Here is a 20,110-nt window from a genome sequence, read left to right as displayed (position 1 = left end):
TGACGTAATAGTTATGCGGAAACCCGCAAGGCCGGCGACGGTGCGTGGAGGGCTCCGAACTAAACCCGCAAGAAAGCTCCTGATTGACACCGCGCATCAGATGTCGATGCTTCTTGTCTTCGCTGATGCTCGAATCGGCCCGTCGGAATAAGCGGGACACATCTTCGAGATACATTGCCACGATTTCGTTGTTTTGTTGGCTTCTGGCTTGCAAAGCGGCTTCAGCTCTTTCTCTGCGGTCTGTACTCGGATACGTGGCCAACAGCTTCCGTTGGAAGTTGTCCCGTGATCGAGGGGCAACTTCATGGTTTTCAAACCACGTTCGTGCACAGTCTTGCAACGCAAAGTAACGGTTGTGGAGCTTCCAGTTTTCGCCCCATCCACTGTAGTCCGCGACGCTCTCAAAGCCCTCTAACCAGCCCTCGGCGTCTTCGAAGGTGCCGCCGTGGAAAAGCTCGGGCGTTCTTTGCAGATCAACGATGATGCGGGTTGAGGCGATCTGGGATGTAATTTCGGTATTGTCTGCTGCTGCTGCTGCTCTAGTTGGCTCCGGCAAACGAGGAAACTCGGGCGGCTCACCACGTAGGCGACAGCTCGAGCGCTGGTGGATAGGCTTGAACTCGTCGGGTCTGAAATGGCGTGTCTCCGGGTTGCATCTCCAACTCGAATGGGAATGGAAATCATTACAAAGCACCTCCGCCAGAATTATAAGGAACAGTTGAAGGATTTCAGACACAACTATTTATTGTGGGCTAACTTGTGTCCGGGGAGTAAATAAAAAGACGACTGCCGCGTTCCGAACAGGAGATAGGAATGCCTTCTTCTCTTTCCTTCTCGAGCGTCGCTTCACCTCTTGTTCATCATCTTGCATTCCCCGACAACGGTCACCTACGATGAGAGTGCGTGCGTCGAATCCACGTGCCATTTTGTCTTCGTCTTTATCACCAATGCGGCGTTGTGCTCTTGGAGGGCGCACGAACCCTCGCGCGTTGTTTAAAGATGGTTTCTGCCTTGTATCAATATGAAAGCGGCCCGATGCACCTATATTGTCCTCTGTCTCTTTTTTGTCATTGCAACTAGATTTCGTAGGAGGGTTATTAGGCCAGCAGTGTCAACCTCTGCAATCACTATCTCTACGGATTAGTGACATATTCTATACCTCTCGCACAGAAGTTTTGCCAAACAAGACATTCTTGAAGTGTCCAGCACGCGACTGCACTGGACACCTTATATTTCTATTTGCACCAGTCTGTACTGACCCCTGATATTTATGCTCATTCTGTGTTGAAACAGGAACTGTATTTCATTTCTTCTCGCCGTGTACGGGTATTTTTGCCATAACATAAATGATAGGTGACCGTAACCTTTTTCTCAGCTCTCTTAGTGACACTCGCACCTCAGCGTTGGTGTTCTTTATGTTAACTGTAAGGAAACGCACCGCACGAACCAAACTCGGAGGCAACTGTTTTTCATTAATTAGCGGATGAAATATCATGACGCGTTCTTCTGTGTGACGTCTTTAGGGACGTAATTACTTGCGCTTTCAACTTCCGGTTTCTAGGAATTTCGCCAAAGTCATGCTCACATGGCAGGTCTCTAAAGCCTACGATTATGTGCTCTGGTGTGCGTTAATCAGTGATTTCTAATTAATTCTAATTATTACAGACACTTCAGTAACTGAACTTGTAACTAAACTGATGCTCTGATACGATGTCTATAATTAAATTCATGAATTCTGCACTGAACTATCTCTCTTCCATTTTTTATTGATTTAATCTGAATTTGCTACCTTTTCGTGTCAGGAGGTGAACCGAAAGCGCTGCGAAAGAAACAAGAGGGCCACTAAAAACTGTACCTTGGACTGCCGCCGTCGCTCTATTTGCGTAGATATATCTGAGCATGTTCATTGGCCTTCGGAGCTTCTTTTGTTGTACTCAAACACACGAACTTCTCCTTGGGGTCCAAATTACTTCATCGAAGCTAATCGATGATAAACTGAACTGGCTGACTTTGAACCATAGCTTTTTGTTTACTAGTTTTGTCTCGTAAATTTATTTAGCGGTGTCGATGCGATTGTGTCTTTATATACTCCACTTTCGTTCCTCGTACAAAAAAAGCTAATTTTATTGCAATAGCGACTATATGAATACTCCAAGCGCATTTCTGCCGTCGACGTCGCTGTTGCCGTTGGCGTCGCCGTGAGGTTCCGTATAAAGTCTAAGGGCGATAAAATCGTTACCGTGCGCCGAGTGCTGTATGTGCGAGTTAAAGCGTACGAGGGCGAGCCCACGATTGCGGCTACATCTCGCGCACGCAATGAAGGGAAGCACGGAGGAAGCGCGCCGTCTTGCGTCGCGCCGAAAGGCCGTGTGTGGATGGGACGCAGGCAGGGCGCGTTCTACTCCGGGCAGCCCGAGCACCAGCGTGCGCCCTCCCAGGCCACTGTATCTTGAAAGCTATCTGCGACCGGGGCACAGTCCGCTGTGCGCTGCGTTTTCGCGGCTTACTTCACGTTGATGCGAGACGCAGCATGTAGGTCAATTCGTTCGCTGCCGCTGCTACGGTTCCTCGCTGGAGGGTTTTGACAGTGAGTTTCCGCGGTCATCGAACGAGATGTGTTAATGTTTGCTTGTGCGCGAGTTGCACCATGCTAGTTAATTTAGTATATATGCCTATGTTTATGAGTTTACACGGCCGATAAAGCTACTTTGCTAAGTTCGTGTACCTGTCCACTAAATTGCTATCGCAATCGATGCTTCGCCTTGCGGGCGAAATGGCGACAGTTTTTTAGGTTCCACGATCTAAATTACTAATTCTCCTTTGTGTACCCGCGTAATTTATCGACCCAGCTTTTGTCCCGTCAACTACAGTGAGTATCAATAGCTCTGCAGACTACTTAGCCGAACATCCCAGACCAATATATATATATATATATATATATATATATATATATATATATATATATATATATATATATATATATATATATGTATACATACTCACGTACGGGACAGAAACTTGGAGGCTTAAGAAAAGGGTTGTACTTAAACTGAGGACGACGCAACGAGCTATGGAAAGAAGAATGTTGGTGTAACGTTAAGGGATAAGAAAAGAGCAGATTGGGTGAGGGAACAAAAGCGAGTTAATGATATCTTAGTTGAAATCAAGAAAAAGAAATGCGCATGGGCAGGACACGTAATGAGGAGAGAAGATAACCGATGGTCATTAAGAGTTACGGAATCGATTCCAAGGGAAGGGAAGCGTAGCAGAGGGCGGCAGGAAGTTAGGTGGGCTGACGAGATTAAGTTTGCAGGGACAACATGGCCACAATTAGTACAGGACCGGGGTAGTTGGAGAAGTATGGGAGAGGCCTTTGCCCTGCAGTGGGCATAGCCAGGCTGATGATGACATATATATATATATATATATTGCGGCAGAATTGATGATGCCTTCAGGTAGCACATGAGGGTTTATTGACCAGTCACCTTCACCCAGAAAGATAACGTACTCGTGTGGGCTGCGGAAGAAAGGATGTTCCACATCCGCCGCCGAGGTTTGCGAGTGGTGGCGCTGGCTGAAACTCGCAGGGTTAATTCTAGTCACGACACATAAATACCCCAGAAAGTGGATGGGAAAACGGCGCCACGGTGGCTCAATTGGTAGAGCATCGCACGCGTAATGCGAAGACGTGGGATCGTTCCCCACTTGCGCCAAGTTGCTTTTCCATCCACTTCCAATCCCAATAATTTATCATTTCTTAAATTAAGAGTGTAAGTAATTTCCCCTGTGTCTTGGTGTCTTTGTTTGTTGGCTTCTAATGATGTGATTAATAAAAATCTGGCCCCTTAGTTAACCCCCTCCTCGTTAATCTACGTATCTAGAAAGATTTTCAGCTACGGTGCCAATGCGTGAGATAATGGTATGTTCTGGGTTGTTCACTTTATGTATAATGGGCAGGAGATAAAATTTACCATCTACTTGGATTAGTGGACTTAAGGAATGGGCGGTCGCGAATGGTAGCACGAAAAAACAGCGTGTGTCAATTGAGCCGTGTAGATCCAGCAATTCTGCCTGTAAGTGGGGTGATACGTAAGATAGTGGAATACCGGGCCGACCCGTGGCGGAGGTGAAGCAAGCTTTAGGCCCTTCACCATCTTGAAAAAATACGTTGAATCTATTAGGTGCAGATACAACCCGTATTAGATACTAAGTTTATAAGAACAGATACTTCACTTTGACCCGCGTCGGCCATGTCTATGTTCGCACCGCCCTCTCTTTGTCGGAGTTCGAAGCGCTTGCGTATATCTCCTTTCCTTTCCTTCCGGTCTCCCATGGCGGTGGTCATGTAAGCGTGCTACACGCCAGGGTGCGGCGCTTTCCGTGTGGCGGAAAGATATGCGAACCGTATGTGTGGTCCCTATGCCCCAGACTTGGAGCGCTTCACCGGAGCAACGACCAGGTTTTGGCCAGTTCGTAAGGAACCAATTTTGTGTGGTATGTGTCACTTGTGACCGCTTGTGGTTTTCGAGTGACCTTACCACCATTACTGCACTGCTGGACGTCGACCCACACACTATCGCCCTAAATACGGCGAAGCAGTGTTTGACCTCGAAGAGCGGTGAGGTGCATGTCTTTTCTACGTGCCGGGATTGGTTAGTACAAGATGTGTCACGTTTTGCAGCAATACATGGGTATGTATGCCCCCCCCCCCCTCCCCCTTGCCTCATCATCTTCCAAGACTCAACATCGGGAAAGAGCGACTAGTCGCTCCTGTCCTTCTATTTATGTGCACATGGCGTTTGACGTACAGCAATTGAATGTTCGCCATTATACGGCCCACATACACAGCTTCGATGGTCATCCAACTTCAGAAAGTGGAATGACACTGATTTTTTTGTGCCGCTGAAACATTGCAATATAAAGACACTCGGCGGCAGCGTTATAGAGATTCAGACGTAAGATGTGGCGCAGATGTAGAGGCTATTAATATACTCTTGCTAAAATTCAGAGTTCCAGAAGAAGTATTTTCTAATAATAATGTGCTAGTTCAAAGCTAAGTGAAGTGTGGCGGCGCAGAGAGCCGGAAAGCAGTTGGTCAGGTGAAAATGCGTATGACCAGAGATGACCGTAGCTTGCCGCAGCTGTGGATACTGCGGGTCTTCGTCTCATATTGCCTCAGTCAAGTGAGGAACAAGGTCCTAGTCTCGCCTTCTTACTAATTGAGCAACATAGGAATGACTGCTTCCCCTAGATGTGCCTATTGTAAGGAAGATGAGGAACGTGCGCGCAGTCAGCAGCATCGGCAGCATCAAGCGCGCAGCAGAGGCTCGAGCTCGGGGACTGTGCTCGGTGCATCGTAGAACCGGCGGTCGCTACGAACCCCAATAAACCTCCTTTATACTATTTATAAATCGCATTTAATATGAAAACGATTCCTGCAGATGATCATGGTTCCTTTATCCTTCTGAATCCACACGAAACAGAGTTTGGCCATAGAATGACGCATAGGAATAGTTTTACACAGCATACGACCTAAAGGTGCTGACGCTGTGTGCTTTATTATATGAATCTGATCAAGAACTATTAGATGTGGTAGAATAGCACATTTAATCAAGGCTATAGGCAATGTTACACCGCGGTAAGGTGCCAGCTGCCTAACACAGTGTTTTATTCATTGCGCCTGTGTTTGGCAAGTTGGTCATCATATTCCAGAGAATGTAAATAGGCTGACCTTCTGAATTCAAATAAAGCCAACACTGACGCTATTCTTGAGGGGCTTTCTCCAAGTGGACTACAACAAAGCTGTGTCTCATGGAGCATCCTTCGGCTGTCGAAGTCGTGTTCTGTGCCAGCAGAGTTCTGCAGTCATTCCGGAAGGCGCCACGTTGCTCTTCGGGAATATTGACTGCCAACTTGAAGGCAGGCACGTAGAGATCTGCGAACACACCAGAATATAAACTTTCTTGGGCGTTCAATTTCAAACCGAATACCTTTTAATGTGCGCTTACGTAGTATAGTTACAAGAAAGAGCCCTGCACAGCAGCTTCAGGACACACGAACATGTCGATAGAGCACTGAAAGTAGAACGACAGAAAGCTGAGCTAGTTGGTAAGGATTCATTATGCAAAAAAGAGAAAGGGACGTGGCAGGTCGGTGTCGCTAGTTACCTACAGAACTGCTTAGCTTCCCTAGTTTTTTCAGACCCATTTTGCTTGTGTAATTCTCAGGCGCTAGTTCAGTAATTGAGAGAGGAAAATCCTGGTGATTGTACAGCTTTTAGTATGGATATCGAAGACCTGTATTATTCCTTGCCGCATGTCGGGTTGCTAAATTGCGTAAATGAGTGCAATAAAGAACAAGTGCAAGAGTCGGCTTTTATTGACAGATGCGGTGTTCCCACAGGAACTTTTCTAGAAATTCTTTCGATGTACTTGAAGTCGACGCTGATTGGGTGGAGAGATGACGTTTTTCTGCAGAAATCAGGCATTTGTATTGGCTCAAAGGTTGCCCTCTATTCTTAGCAATATTTACCTGAGCAAGGTTGACAGCTGCTTAGGGAAAGCCTTAGGTGATAGCGTTATCATGATATTTCGTTATGTTGATGATTACCTGATTTTCTGCAATAGGAAAGAATTCGATTCCACTGCTACCTCAGTAAGTGAGCGATTTAAACTTTATGGAGGAACATTAAAGTTTACCAAGGAATTTCCTCAGCGACGCGTAATTCAATTTCTTGACATTTCCTTGGTCTTCAAACAAAATCACGTTTGTTGGCAGTACTCCCGAAGATCTTCGAAGCCGTTGCTAAACTTTCAATCCAAGCATTCCAAAGTAGTAAAATACGGAATTGCCATGTCGTACCTTAAGTCTTCTCTCACCAGATCCTGCATGCACAAAATGAGCGCCAGTCTTAATGCGCAGGTTCGGCGCCTATTAGAAGCAGGTTATCCTAGTGTAGAAGTGGCCACTGTGGCGGAGCGCCTAAAGAAGTCGGTTACGAGGGAGACGGACGTGATTACAGAAAGCAGTAATGGAAAAAAAGAGTAGTGGCTATTCCGTACATTCATTCAGTGTCGCACAGGCCTAAAAATGTTGCAAGTAGATATGATGTTAATGTTTAGTTCACTGCTCCCAATGAGCTCGGTAAGATATGCGCAGCCGTACAAATGAAAAAAGAGCAGGTAAAAGGCAAAAAAAGAACAGATATTTGTCCAGTGAAGCACAATAAGAACAACAGTTTTACTGACTGTCGTATGGGTGTGGTTTATAAAATTCCCCTTTGCTTTGGCCAGTTCTACGTAGGGCAAGCGGGACGGTGTATCAATCAGAGGCTAATGGAAAATAAAAGGTCGTTAACCGGTGGATCGCCTTCTAATCTTTTCTTACATTGCCAAGATTGTAACTGCACGCCAGAGTTAGATGAGTGCGCGATATTGTACGGGCATAAGAATTGAGATACTGCGTCTTATGGTAGACACATGGCATATCTATAATAGTGGAAGCGCATGCGTGAGTCAGCCTTCAATTACTTACATAAGGAAGAGATTAAGTGCCTTAACAGTTATCTCTCACGTAGACCGGCACATGTACCCGACTGACCCGTGGTGATGCTATTTCTGAGCTTGCGCAGATGAGTTTTGTGTCTTCTTTCTTTTTTCGCCTCAGTGCTCTCTTCAGTTGATAGTCGTATTTCGTGTTGTCCACTTTTCTACTCTCTTGTGTCCTGTCTGCACGCCCCACCTCGTTTTCGCACACTGAAAGTACGCTTACGATAAGAGAAAGAAATGCGGGAAAACTATGAAATGAGTCTAACATAAACGATGACATAACTCCTTCGCCCGAAGGCTTTATTACTGCTTAAGTTCACATCTAACCTATCGACAATAATTCGCGACTGCCTTGGTGCCTAATACCGTGTGATTAATTCAATGTAAACAAAGCAGTAAGTAGTACGTTCGGCGAAGAGGCTGGGTGAGAACGAGAAATAAACATTAAGTGATGACAAAGAAGGCCAGGGAGGGATTCTGGGCGGATACGCATTGCAGGACTCAAGTGGCCACCGCGACACACCAAGCTCGACCTATGAGGTCCTTCTGGGGCTCAACGGCAACAGTGAGGATGGCTGTCGCAGTCCCATGTTACGTAATATCTACTTCGTTTCTTCTGTTTCCAGCTCACGTTACATACAACTATAGTAGCCCGAAGGCTGTCAGCGCTATGCTTATACTCTGCACAAGGTAGTACTAAGGCATTTTCTATGCTTCTGAACTGTATGCCATGAGCTTTCCATAGAAACATTGATAATTGGTCAAGATGTGTGAACATAAACAATTGACAAATAATTTACTGCTTTCAGACTTGCCATTTGGCTTATGGTATAGCTACAAAGGCTTATCGTATCCATAGTGCAATGAACAGTTGGTTATTCTGGGTAAGATGCGAGCGAAATAATCATTTGATCTCATCACCACATGGCTGGAGCTCCGTGAAATTACGAGGCGGGAGCGTCGCGCAAGCTTCGTGCGCGATGAAGAGAGCAACGGAGGCGGCAAATGAAGCTTCAATCAAACAAGGCTAGGCGCGAGTAGGAAAAAAAATTACGCGTGGCTCTGCTATCGCAAACACCAGACACCACAGGAGCTGGGGGAAGTCCTGTAAAGTAGTGCCCAACCGCACACTTAGTCTAACTTTCGCTGGGCTTCCGCCATCTCCGCTGGTCTCCGGTGTTTGCGATAGCAGAACCACGCATTTTTTTTTTTACTGCGAGAAAGAGGACCACCGAAGTTTATCGGATACCAATGACTTAACAACATGTGTGTCTCTGCCCCGCCGATCCTCCCCCGCTAGGCTCCATCCACCCTCGCCGCGGGGCTATGCTACCCGCCTTCGCCGCGTCGCTATGCTGCGCGATGCTAATTTTATACTCTGCTTCCACTATGTCTCAGCTCTCTCTCCTTCAGCTCGGCGAAGCTGCGGGCGTCGAGAGAAACGCAGCGAGGTTCTAGCAGCTCCACTGTAAAAAAGCAGAAGTAAGAAAGAGACAACGGAAAGGTGAGGAACATGTGGAGCCGCATGTTCGTCACCGCAGAGGCGTTAGAAGAGCGCTGCTTGACAGTGCGTGGTGCAGAATTCCGTGGTTGTTCAAAAATGGACAGTTTCCCCGACATGGCGAAACATTCACTGCGATTGCAAAATTTATTTCTGCACATTAACTCTCGAAACGGTGTTTTAACTACACGAGGGTGCAGCATTGTGATGTGCTGCAACACACAAGGCAATTGCTGCTTGGCAGAACGAAGAGCGCCTGGGCAGTTAACAGGCGTCTGACAACGTGGGTGCTATGAGCTATGGCAATGACGTTAGGGGCGTCCAAGCGCGGGAGTGTACCAGATGAGACCGATCGGAAACCATAGGCAAAAAGTCAAAGCCCAGTCAAGTATTAGATAGCGCTGAATTGATGTTTACTGCTCAGGCCAGAGCATGCACACAGCAGTTCAGCAGGAACGCTAGTTTCGCACAGTGCAGGTGAAAGCGCCTGAAGGCAAAACGCCGCCCTCACTCCGCCAACGAGGTGGTTGAGCGCAGCTCCGATGGTCTGTCCTCGTTGCTTCGTCGTTTTATTACAACAGATACAACAACAACATGGCGTACAACATGGCGTGCGGTAGGAAAGTAATGTGAGCACGTTTTGCGTACACGCGCACTCGTGCCACTGCTGGCGAGTTCTTCGACGTCTTTTTCCACAGCTGGCTCCGATTCCACTCATCATGCCAGAAAAGGCGAAATTATTTATGATAGATTTAATTCAGGTACCCGAGCCCCCATCCTCTGGTGGGAGACGCACCCTCGAGCTTGTGTGGAAGTTGAAACCAGGACGTTTGCTCTTAAGGCGAAGTTAATTAAGGCACTTTTATTGAATATAGAGCTCATTAGGGCACCCGAACCCATGACTTGTGGTGTTAATTAGGGCCAAGGTAATTAATGCACAGTTAATTAAGGTAGCGTCAATTAAGTCTCTCGCACCTATGACCTTTGGTGGGAGAAAACAAAAGCAACAAGACATTCGAATGAGAATGTCAAGTAATTTAATGAATGAATGTTGGGCGCGCAGGCTTTCACTTTAACCTTTTTTGGCGTACGCTAAGGTGACTGTCAATATTTGTTAGAATTTTTCACAGATATTGGCGAATATGTAGTTGCTGTCGTTGATGTCCCCCCCCTCCACCCCACCCCAAAAAAGAATAAATAAATAATTTAATTGCGACTCATAAGTTTGCGTGTTGTAGATGTTTTGAAATCCAGACTGTAAAATACCGACCTTAAAGGCCTCAAACGGGCACCACGTATGTTTACATCTTTTATAAGGATATCGCGTCTGCGGGAAGGCCAGGCTCATAGCTGATCTGAAATGCCTTTGTCCCTTTAGAGGAAACCAGGCAATCTTTATATGCACCGGGGATAGCTGAAGGAATCGATTCATTGTTATTACCCCGCGAGACGAGCTGTTTTGGGCGTAGGGGGAAAGTTTTCATCTCACGCAGGAATTGAAGGAAATCCCAAAGCTGACGCTCATTCACTTCTAACGCTGACTTGCGTCCCATAGGTGAGAGCGCCCAACATTTTTCATAACTCTAAGGATGGAATCTGCAATCACTTTAGGGGAATCCACGAGACTCCACAGTAAGCCTGTGTGATCCATGGACTGACTCGCGTGGTAACGACGCTGCTGTACCGAAGAAGAACCGACTCTGCGTACACCCCGGTTTGGTTATCGAAGACGACGTTGCGCTTTCCTGCTCTGTACCTTCTGTGCTGATATCTGCGACATTGAGCATTTCATTTGGCTAAGACCGCATTTACACACAGAAAGAAAATTTATGATTGACAGCCTGCAAAACAGTGGTCTTATGCCCGGGATCATTGAAGACGTCGTTTTACCTTGAGAGCCCGCTGCAATCAGGTAGAGAGTGCAACGACTGCTTATTGCCTACCTGCGATACACGGGGCTTATAGAAGCCTGGGGACACACCCCTGATTTCAACTAATAGGAAGTTCAGGCTAATTCTCTGCTACAGCACCACCGCCACTTCCACTGTCACCACTATTATGATGTTTACAGTGAAAATAAAAAAAAAAATGTTGCAGTGAGAAAATACGGATGAGGCAGCAGCCGCTGGTGTTTCTAATGCGCTTATCATGCTGTTGTCAGGATTTACAGAAAGAAAGCTAAAGTATGATTTAATATCCATGCGCATGCGCGCCAACAATGATGCAGTAAGCTTTTAGCCACAATAAAATTCCCAGTCAAAAGTTAGAGACAACTCAAAACAGACCTCAAATGATGTGGTTGACATAATTCTGGTAATTATTAGGGGGAGGGGGCTTCAGAATGACCGGGGGCTGGAGGCCCTGCTCCCCCTCGGAAAACTTTGAAAGGCCCTCGCACCACGAAGCCCACCGTAGTTGGCGCCTACGGTTTTCGGCATATCCAGTAGGGTTGGGATCTCTCGGGTTACGAGCTCCTTGAATGTTGCGTACAATTACATCGCAAACTGGTGACTACATGCATATTGCGCATATTTCCACGGTTTGTCCCGCCAAGAAAGGGGATGGCAGGATGATGCGAGTCTCAAGTAGGAAATGCTTGCTTTCGCTTGCAGCTACAACAAGACTTTTCACTCCTGCGAACAATTCTGGGGTTACCAGACTCCGACGCACTGCGTTGACATCAGTGCCTGTATCCCGGAGCACAAAAACATCTGGCCCATTGATGACACCAGACACCACCGGTAAGTTTCTTAAATTTGTGCACCCTACCACCAAGGGGCTGCAGCGGTGGCGTAGAGGTAGAGCATCCGCCTCGCGTGCAAGAGGACCGTGGTTCGAATCCCGGTGCCGCGCAATTCTCCACCGGATTAAAAAAAACCCGTGTGTTGATAAAATTGCCCAAACAGGCCTGGAGTGCGGCCTGATCCCGGTGACCAAAAGCGGTAACGCACTCCCTCACCAGAGCAGGATTGGCCACCCTGGTGCAGTACTTGGCCACAACCTTCCATATGAACACAACATCAAACCCCGGCCCTCAGTCCCCAGCAGCTGCGAAGCAACTGACCACGGTGGCGGTCAGACCTGCAACGCAGCGGAGGGCGCTAAGAATCCATGGATACGGACAGGCCGCCACAGGAATCTGAACCTGGCAACGTTTAACGCTAGAAAGTTATCTAGTGAGGCGTAGTGTAGCAGTGCGAGTCTAGCATTTACTGCCCAAGAGGGTAGTAAATGGGATATAATAGGGCTCAGTGAAGTTAGGAGGACAAATGAAGCATATACAGTGCTAAAAAGCGGGCACATCCTGTGCTACCGGGGCTTAGCGGAAAGGCGAGAACTAGGAGTCGGATTCCTGATTAATAAGAATATAGCTGGTAACGTACAGAAATTCTATCGCATTAACGAGAGGGTGGCAGGTCTTCTTGTGAACCTTAATAAGAGGTACAGATTGAAGGTCGTACAGGTGTACGCCCCTACATCCAGTCATGATGACGAGGAAGTGGAAAGCTTCTATGAAGGCGTGAAATCGGCGATGGGTAAGGTCAAAACAAAATGCACTGTACTGACGGGCGACTTCAATGCCAAGGTAGGCAAGAAGCAGGCTGGAGACAAGGCAGTGGGGGAATATGACATAGGCTCTAGGAATAGCAGGGGCGAGTTATTAGTAGAGTTTGCAGAACAGAATAATATGCGGATAATGAATACCTTCTTCCGCAAGCGGGATAGCCGAAAGTGGACGTGGAGGAGGCCGAACGGCGAGACTAGAAATGAAATAGACCTTATACTCTGCGCTAACCATGGCATCATACAATATGTGGACGTGCTCGGCAAGGTGCGCTGCAGTGACCATAGGATGGTAAGAACTCGAATTAGCCTAGACTTGAGGAAGGAACGGAAGAAACTGGTAGATAAGAAGCCGATCAATGAGTTAGCGGTAAGAGGGAAAATAGAGCAATTCCAGATCAAGCTACAGAACAGGTATTTGGCTTTAACTCAAGAAGAGGACCTTAGTGTTGAAACAATGAACGACAATCTTGTGGGCATCATTAAGGAGTGTGCAATAGAAGTCGGTGGCAACTCCGTTAGACAGGATACCAGTAAGCTATCGCAGGAGACGGAAGGTCTGATCAAGAAACGCCAATGTATGACTGCCTCTAACCCTACAGCTAAAATAGAACTGGCAGAACTTTCGAAGTTAATTAACAAGCGTAATACAGCTGACGTAAGGAAGTATAATATGTATAGAATTGAACATACTCTCAGGAACAGAGGAAGCCTAAAAGCAGTGAAGAAGAAAGTAGAAATAGGCAAGAATCAGATGTATGCGTTAAGAGACAAAACCGGCAATATCATTAATAACCAACCCTTAGATATAGCTTTCATTGATTACGAGAAAGCGTTTGATTCAGTCGAAACCTCAGCAGTCATGGAGGCATTGCGGAATCAGGGTGTAGACTAGCCGTATGTAAAAATACTGAATGATATCTATAGCGGCTCCACAGCCACCGTAGTCGTCCGTAAAGAAAGCAACAAAATCCCAATAAAGAAAGGCGTCGGGCAGGGAGATACGATCTCTACAATGCTATTCACAGCGTGTTTACAGGAGGTATTCAGAGACCTGGATTGGGAAGAAGTGGGGATAAGAGTTAATGGAGAATACCTTAGTAACTTGAGATTTGCTGATGATATTGCCTTGCTTAGTAACTCAGGGGACCAACTGCAATGCATGCTCACTTACCTGGAGAGGCAAAGCCGAAGGGTGGGTCTAAAAATTAATCTGCAGAAAACTAAAGTAATGTTTAACCGTCTCGGAAAAGAACAGCAGTTTACAATAGGTAGCGAGGAACTGGAAGTGGTAAGGGAATACATCTACTTAGGACAGGTAGTGACTGCGGATTTCGATCATGAGACTGAAATAGTCAGAAGAATAAGAATGGGCTTGGGTGTGTTTGGCGGGCATTCACAGATCATGAACAGCAGGTTGCCATTATCCCTCAAGAGAAAAGTATATAACAGCTGTGTCTTACCAGTACTCACGTACGGGGCAGAAACCTGGAGGCTTACGGAAAGGGTTCTACTCAAATTGAGGACGACGCAACGAGCTATGGAAAGAAGAATGATAGGTGTAACGTTAAGGGATAAGGAAAGGGCAGATTGTGTGAGGGAACAAACGCGAGTTAATGATATCTGAGTTGAAATCAAGAAAATGAAATGGGCATGGGCAGGACATGCAATAAGGAGGGAAGATAACAGATGGTCATTAAGGGTTATGGACTGGATTCCAAGGGAAGGGAAGCGTAGCCGGGGGCGGCAGAAAGTTAGGTGGGAGGATGAGATTAAGAAGTTTGCAGGGACAACATGGCCACAATCAGTGCATGACCGGGGTAGTTGGAGAAGTATGGGAGAGGCCTTTGCCCTGCAGTGGGCGTAACCAGGCTGATGACGATGATGATGACGCCATTTTGTTGATCGAACATAAAACATTTGGCTATGCCTGCGTGACAATGACCCTGCCATCTATCACCTCTTTTCCAGTTGCGTAGCGTGCTCTTTTAATCTAGATGGAGAATCGGGTGAACTATATGAATTATCAGTGGCACAAGAAGATTGATCGGGATTATGCACTCTGTTCGGAGATTAGGGCCGATACAGGACACATTCTGCACTCATGTAACAGTGTCATTACACCTCCCTTTTCCCTTCCCATTCGCCTCCTTCCTGGAGTGCTTGGCTACAATCGCACTCGGCGGATCAACAACGGGCCTTAGCGGAGCAAGTGCTCTACTTTACTGTATGTTAGTGCTGGTCCTCAATAAAGCTTTTTTCCGTCCTTCCTGTGTGAACACATTCGTGTCTCATACCGATATCGAAGGCTTTTCCCATAAAACGCCGAATTAGTCCTTGCCCGACAAAAAGGAGCTTTGTGGCCAACTCCATCACGCAAACAGCACTGCGAAATGGCAGTGTGCACGTTGCGGTCAGGTCTATGACTCAGAATTGGGCTAATGTCTGATTGTGTGCTGAAATGGTGCGGATTACTTTGTTGTTGGGCTTCCATATATTGATCATCTGCTTTTGTAGTAGCAAACAAGTTGAGGCACTCTCTGTCTCTCTCGGAGAAGTGACACTAGTTTTTTTTTATTGCACTTTGCTAGGAACTACTGACTCATGACCGACTCGGCAAGACCTTCGAAAGTTTCTGAGGCCTCTGAAAGCTCTATCCACCTGTCAAAACAGCCTCTCAGCCTAGCAACGTACTTTGCAGCCGTTTAATCGGTCTCAGGTATGGAGTCGCGGAAACCTCCATGGTAGCCTTCTGCCGTAAAACGAAAACACTGCAGCAAATCTATTTTGACTTTGTCGTAATCTAAACAATCTTGCGGAGACAGTCTTCAACACACCTACAAGGCTTCCTGCGTGAGCCGCATCCTGATTGCCATTGCCTACTGCGATTTGTCCCAGTCTTGGCTAGTGGCGACGCACTCAGATATATTGAGGTAAGCATCCGTATCCCGTCGGGCGTCCTAAAGCTCTGGGAGAAACTTGTGCGGATTTGTCGTTTGTGAACGGACAGCTTCTCCAGTTTCAAGGGGGCCCTCCCGCTTGCGGTTTGTCCCCTCAGGCTGCGTTCATTTCAGTGACCTTAATGCATAGCTGAAGGATGCGTTCCTCGGCTTCTGCTCGAGCTCGTTCACACGACGTACACTTGGCAGCAGCTGCTCGTGCTCCACTGCCCTGCCATTGTGATGACGCTTTTATGCGTTCATTACCCTCTCTTTCAGCTTTGCCTCCGACAAGCCTAAGCGTTCCGCAAGTTCCATTTTTGTACGGGCGTCCGTGGTCTTCATCATGTGCTGATCTGATAGAGAATAGCTTCGTCCTGTCGCGGACACCAGTGTGTCACGGTGTAGATCTTTTCACCGTAGCAGATTCTTGAACGTGGTCAATAAATACCAATTTAGGCAAGAAAATATGAAGCATATACTCGTTGTTGCACACGCACAAACATGTTTATATAAACTAAACAATATATAACTTGCAACAAACATTAGTGTGAAAAACATTTAACTACGGAGTCTCTAACTAGTCTGCACACTATTCAATTAGGTCCTTGAAGTTCACACATCACCATATGATTCGGTTCACGGTGTCGCAGAAGGTTACGGCCTGAATGGCGCATGCATCGAAAGGGCACTGCTGAGGTGCCCAGCTGGAGCCGGACGGGGAGTCGACGTGTCGTGATGGGGCAGAAATGTAAGCCAGGAGGGAAGTGCAGGACCATAAATTCTGTGGTCTGTGTGCCGATTGACGCCCGGCAGACGGTATACCTGCGTGAATGGTGGAGCCGTAGGTTCAGGAGCACCAGGCTTAGCAGGAGCTCAGACCCATGGTCCGACAAGCTGCTTCATGCACCGTTGCTGCCTTCCCTCGGCTTCGTCTATAACAAGGGCGCCCCTCCCGCGTTCAACGCACGCGATACAAGGCTCTCCGGATAGTTTTCTTTTTCTTTTCCTCTTTTCAGTTGCTTTTCTACAATCATCCTCGCGCCTTCATCGTGCCCGTCGTCGTCTTCAGCTTTCTTTTGCAACGCAGCATGTGCACCTCATGACAGAGTACTAGTGTATACCTATCTACACGTTCGAGAGCGGGAGCTGCGGAATTGATTTTACTTGTGCGTTTTGGTTAATAAAATATATTCGCAAATGAAATAGTGAATGGTAAAAGTTATTGCTCACCCTGACTGGTTATCAAGAATATATCGCCGATAAAGCTTTCGGGAACAGGCATCTTACCTGATTGATTTTAAAGAACTTTGGCTCTAGAACGCTCGCTATTGTTTACATGGTTGGGTACGGCCACTGAATAAAAGAAAGTGCGGCCAGCCGCGTGTATCAATAATGGTGTGATCCGCCGTGGCGTCACCATTCGGGGAGTGTTGTCTAGGACCGGTATGGAATATGCGCTTGGAACGCCGTCGCCCATGGACGCCGACGCGTGCCATGCTAAACAGCTAGCGCCGTTAGGCCCAGCCAAGCGGACGTGAGTTCAACTACGGCTGTCACGCCCACTCCAATTGCAGCTACCTTGACGAGGCAAGCGGCACCTTTTTCTATCCAGCGGCCGTGGTTGGGCCTAATTTTCTCCCCTTGATATTCTTCTGATTCCAATGCAATCCTTGCCGTTGAATTTAAAGGTATTTATTTGTAGCGCAGATGTTGCACCATTTTTAGCGTGCAGTCGTTGACAGGTTTTTCTAGTGTGGTTGAGAATACATATGAGTAATTGACCTAATGTTGTCCGTGTAAGCTATGTTACTGTAGAGGGAAGATGTGAAGTGTGTAACTGTTCTTGGCCACCACAACATCCTCTATCTCAGGCAGAAAATGAGTAGTGTCTTTATCCTGCGACTGCCACAATGATTTAATAGCGAATAAACTATCTTCAATTGTCAGTAGTTTAAGAAATATATGTTTTTACCTGCCTACCCTAAATAAGGCGATAATCTAGAACTCCTAGTTCTTTATCACACTTACAGCACTGTGATGTTGTCGGGGTTAACAGAACTATGTCAGATATAAATAGACTGGTCGAGCTACAACAAAGCTAATTAGTAATACGTCGTACGACGGGTATAAAGACCCACTATTAAAACAATAGAAGGTAAGCCTGGTGGGCACCCTTTACACTGATACATTATTGAAATGCTGGCTCACTTCAAAAACCAAAACACTAACCATTTCGAGCATCTCTATAGCCCTACGAAAATGATTAACTTGATCATGTGAGACACAACCGAAACTGGTATTGTCCTCGTCCGTGCAAGAATGACGAGCATTGAATGTGGAATCGCACACATACTGGTAGCAGTATTTAAATGCTATATAAACGTAAAATAATTTAAACAGTCAAAAATGCTAACCAGTCAGGATGCATCAAGCTGTCCGTAACCACAAAGAAGAGCATGAACCCAACAGTATGTGATTTTTTATATTGATCATTTGTATTTCGGTTTTCGGGACTTATCTGTATGTCCTAACGTTCCTGCTGAATTTTTTTCTCGTTTTTCTCACTCTTTCTAAGTGCCATTTGCTTGATTTGCGGAATTAAGCTCTTGGTAATTGCATTGCTGCGTATTTCTACTGCTGCTTAACTTTTATTTAATCTAGATGCTGTTCTGATAAGGACAAACTAAGCGGGGTCCTGACTATATTTAGTTTTCAGCGAAACGTTTATAAGGTGGGACAATGTATCTGCAGCAATCACTCAACCTTCGTATTGCGAAGCTCAGCACGGATTTCTTGAAGAAAGTCTTATTTCACTAAAGGTGGAAAAGAGTGCTTTAACGACTGGTGGATTTTACAAATTCGAAGCCCTATCAATCCAAATTTAACGCATTACAACTACCAAGCTTTATCCGGTCAAGCTACACCACTAGTACTATTGGCCCACGGGAAGTTCCATTTATGTCACCCAGAGTATGCTTTTCAAAAATTGCCAAACTTTGGCTTTTGAGCGAGTGCGCCTGACTGTATCCATGACGTGAATTGTGTACTACTTCCTGAAAGACCTGTGGTAGCCGCGATTATTCTGAAACCTTCGATGACTCATGTATAAAAGCCGACGCGCTTGCACCATCGATCAGATTTCGAGGACCGCCGACTATGTTCACCGCTACCCTTCTCCTTTGAGTGAGGTCGGTGGCTAGATATGACTGTGATTAGGCTTGGGTAGACACGCATCGTTCGACAGTGTGACGCCTGTTGTGCCACAGGGAAAGCGCAAGTGCTAGACATGCAGAGAGATGCCGCGAACAAGAGCAACAACGAAGCACAAATGAACAGGACGCGAACGCAGTCGCTACATTGGCCTCGGCGGTTCGACGACTGTTGCATTCCGGACCCTCTCCAGGGAAGCAGCTCGCCCGGCCATATTCACACGGTAATCCGACACTGCGTGGCGACGACGGCTTAAAGATGGTCGCCCCGTGCAATGCTCAGAGAAGATGGCCCGGCCTCATGCTCATCCATGGCCAAGCTCGCACTGACTAGGCGAGCGCGGCGCTCCTCCTAGCCAGGCACCGGCCAGTCACGTGGTCACGCGGCGACCCAGCTGTGGATAGCGCATGCACCAAGCTGCTGGCGGCGGCGCAGCTCGGCGCGGCGAGTCACGTGATGCGTTGCCAAGGCTACGGCGTAGTTGCGGTCAAATGAAAGTGAAATTGCTGGCGACGGCGAAACTCGGTTCGACGCTGTTCGTAAAGCTTTCGCTTTAAAGGTTAGTTTCGTCTTTCACGCATTTGCGACCGTTCTCTTCATCTTAGCTACAGCACGTTAATATTGCGTACAATGTATCCCCGCAATTTCACGTAGTATTTTATATTGATAATTCGGTGTTGTAGTTTGTATTCTCCCATATTTTTTTCATTCAGTTTAGAACTCCTCATTTGCAAAGTAGTTCCTGAATTGTACCCTACCCGAAGTGCATAAAATTGCTTTAATTGCATCTGTAAAACCATTCGTAATACATGCTGGTGTCGTCCGCAACGTCGAAATAAACGAGTTTTTCAGAGTATATTGGATCTGATATATATATTTGCGTTTGTGACATACCAGTATCCCGTATCGAAGATATGTGTAATGGCATCTTTAAAGCCCACCAAAAGTTAACTCACCTATCCAAGCCTCCACATCAGGCATGATCCACTGGCTGTCGTACACACAACACGACACGAGATTAAGCCCTGCTCCGGCCGCAGCCTTTCGCTCTGCCTCCACAACTGCCTCTGCCACAATAGGAGCCTTGAAGGAGAAGCGCTCGGAGTACAGTTTTTTAGGATCCTGCAAAATATATGAAGTCTCCCATGTATAGCGATACTACGCGCTTTGCTTTCGAGAAGTACAAGCGGCAACTCAGAGATACCGCCGGAAGTTACGAGACAAGTGTGCCAGATGGCTTGCAACGTTTCCTCGTGGGTTTGCAATATATATGTTTCTGGATGCGCAATATGGCATGCACGGTTTTGTGATGAGACATGTTTAGCACTCTTGGTTAGCTGATTCAG

At 46.7% G+C, this 20,110-nt stretch overlaps 1 protein-coding gene and 1 pseudogene across 2 annotated transcripts in view; both read right to left on the bottom strand.

Moving 5' to 3' along the window:
• Positions 1–4,072: 4,072 nt before the first annotated feature.
• LOC126523104 (U2 spliceosomal RNA) lies at positions 4,073–4,252 on the bottom strand (annotated as a pseudogene).
• Positions 4,253–5,533: 1,281 nt separating this feature from the next.
• The window catches only part of LOC126522291 (juvenile hormone acid O-methyltransferase-like), a 48,183-nt gene continuing 33,606 nt past the window's right edge, over positions 5,534–20,110 (bottom strand). Inside the window, exons 3-5 of one of the 2 annotated variants that reach the window (XM_055066328.1) lie at positions 19,721–19,886; positions 6,009–6,074; positions 5,846–5,935 (exon numbers count right to left, since the gene is read on the bottom strand). In XM_055066328.1, the coding sequence (XP_054922303.1) occupies positions 6,046–6,074; positions 19,721–19,886 (195 nt within the window). In that variant the 3' untranslated portion in view covers positions 5,846–5,935; positions 6,009–6,045. Of the gene's footprint in view, positions 5,936–6,008; positions 6,075–19,720; positions 19,887–20,110 lie in introns of both variants that reach the window. The other variant, XM_050171015.2, reaches the window with a different exon arrangement.

The sequence above is a fragment of the Dermacentor andersoni genome, chromosome 6 (assembly GCF_023375885.2).
Source record: "Dermacentor andersoni chromosome 6, qqDerAnde1_hic_scaffold, whole genome shotgun sequence".
Classification (NCBI taxonomy): Eukaryota; Metazoa; Arthropoda; class Arachnida; order Ixodida; family Ixodidae; genus Dermacentor; species Dermacentor andersoni.
Note: the sequence above shows the minus strand (reverse complement) of the source record. Positions and strands in the feature narration are given on the sequence as shown.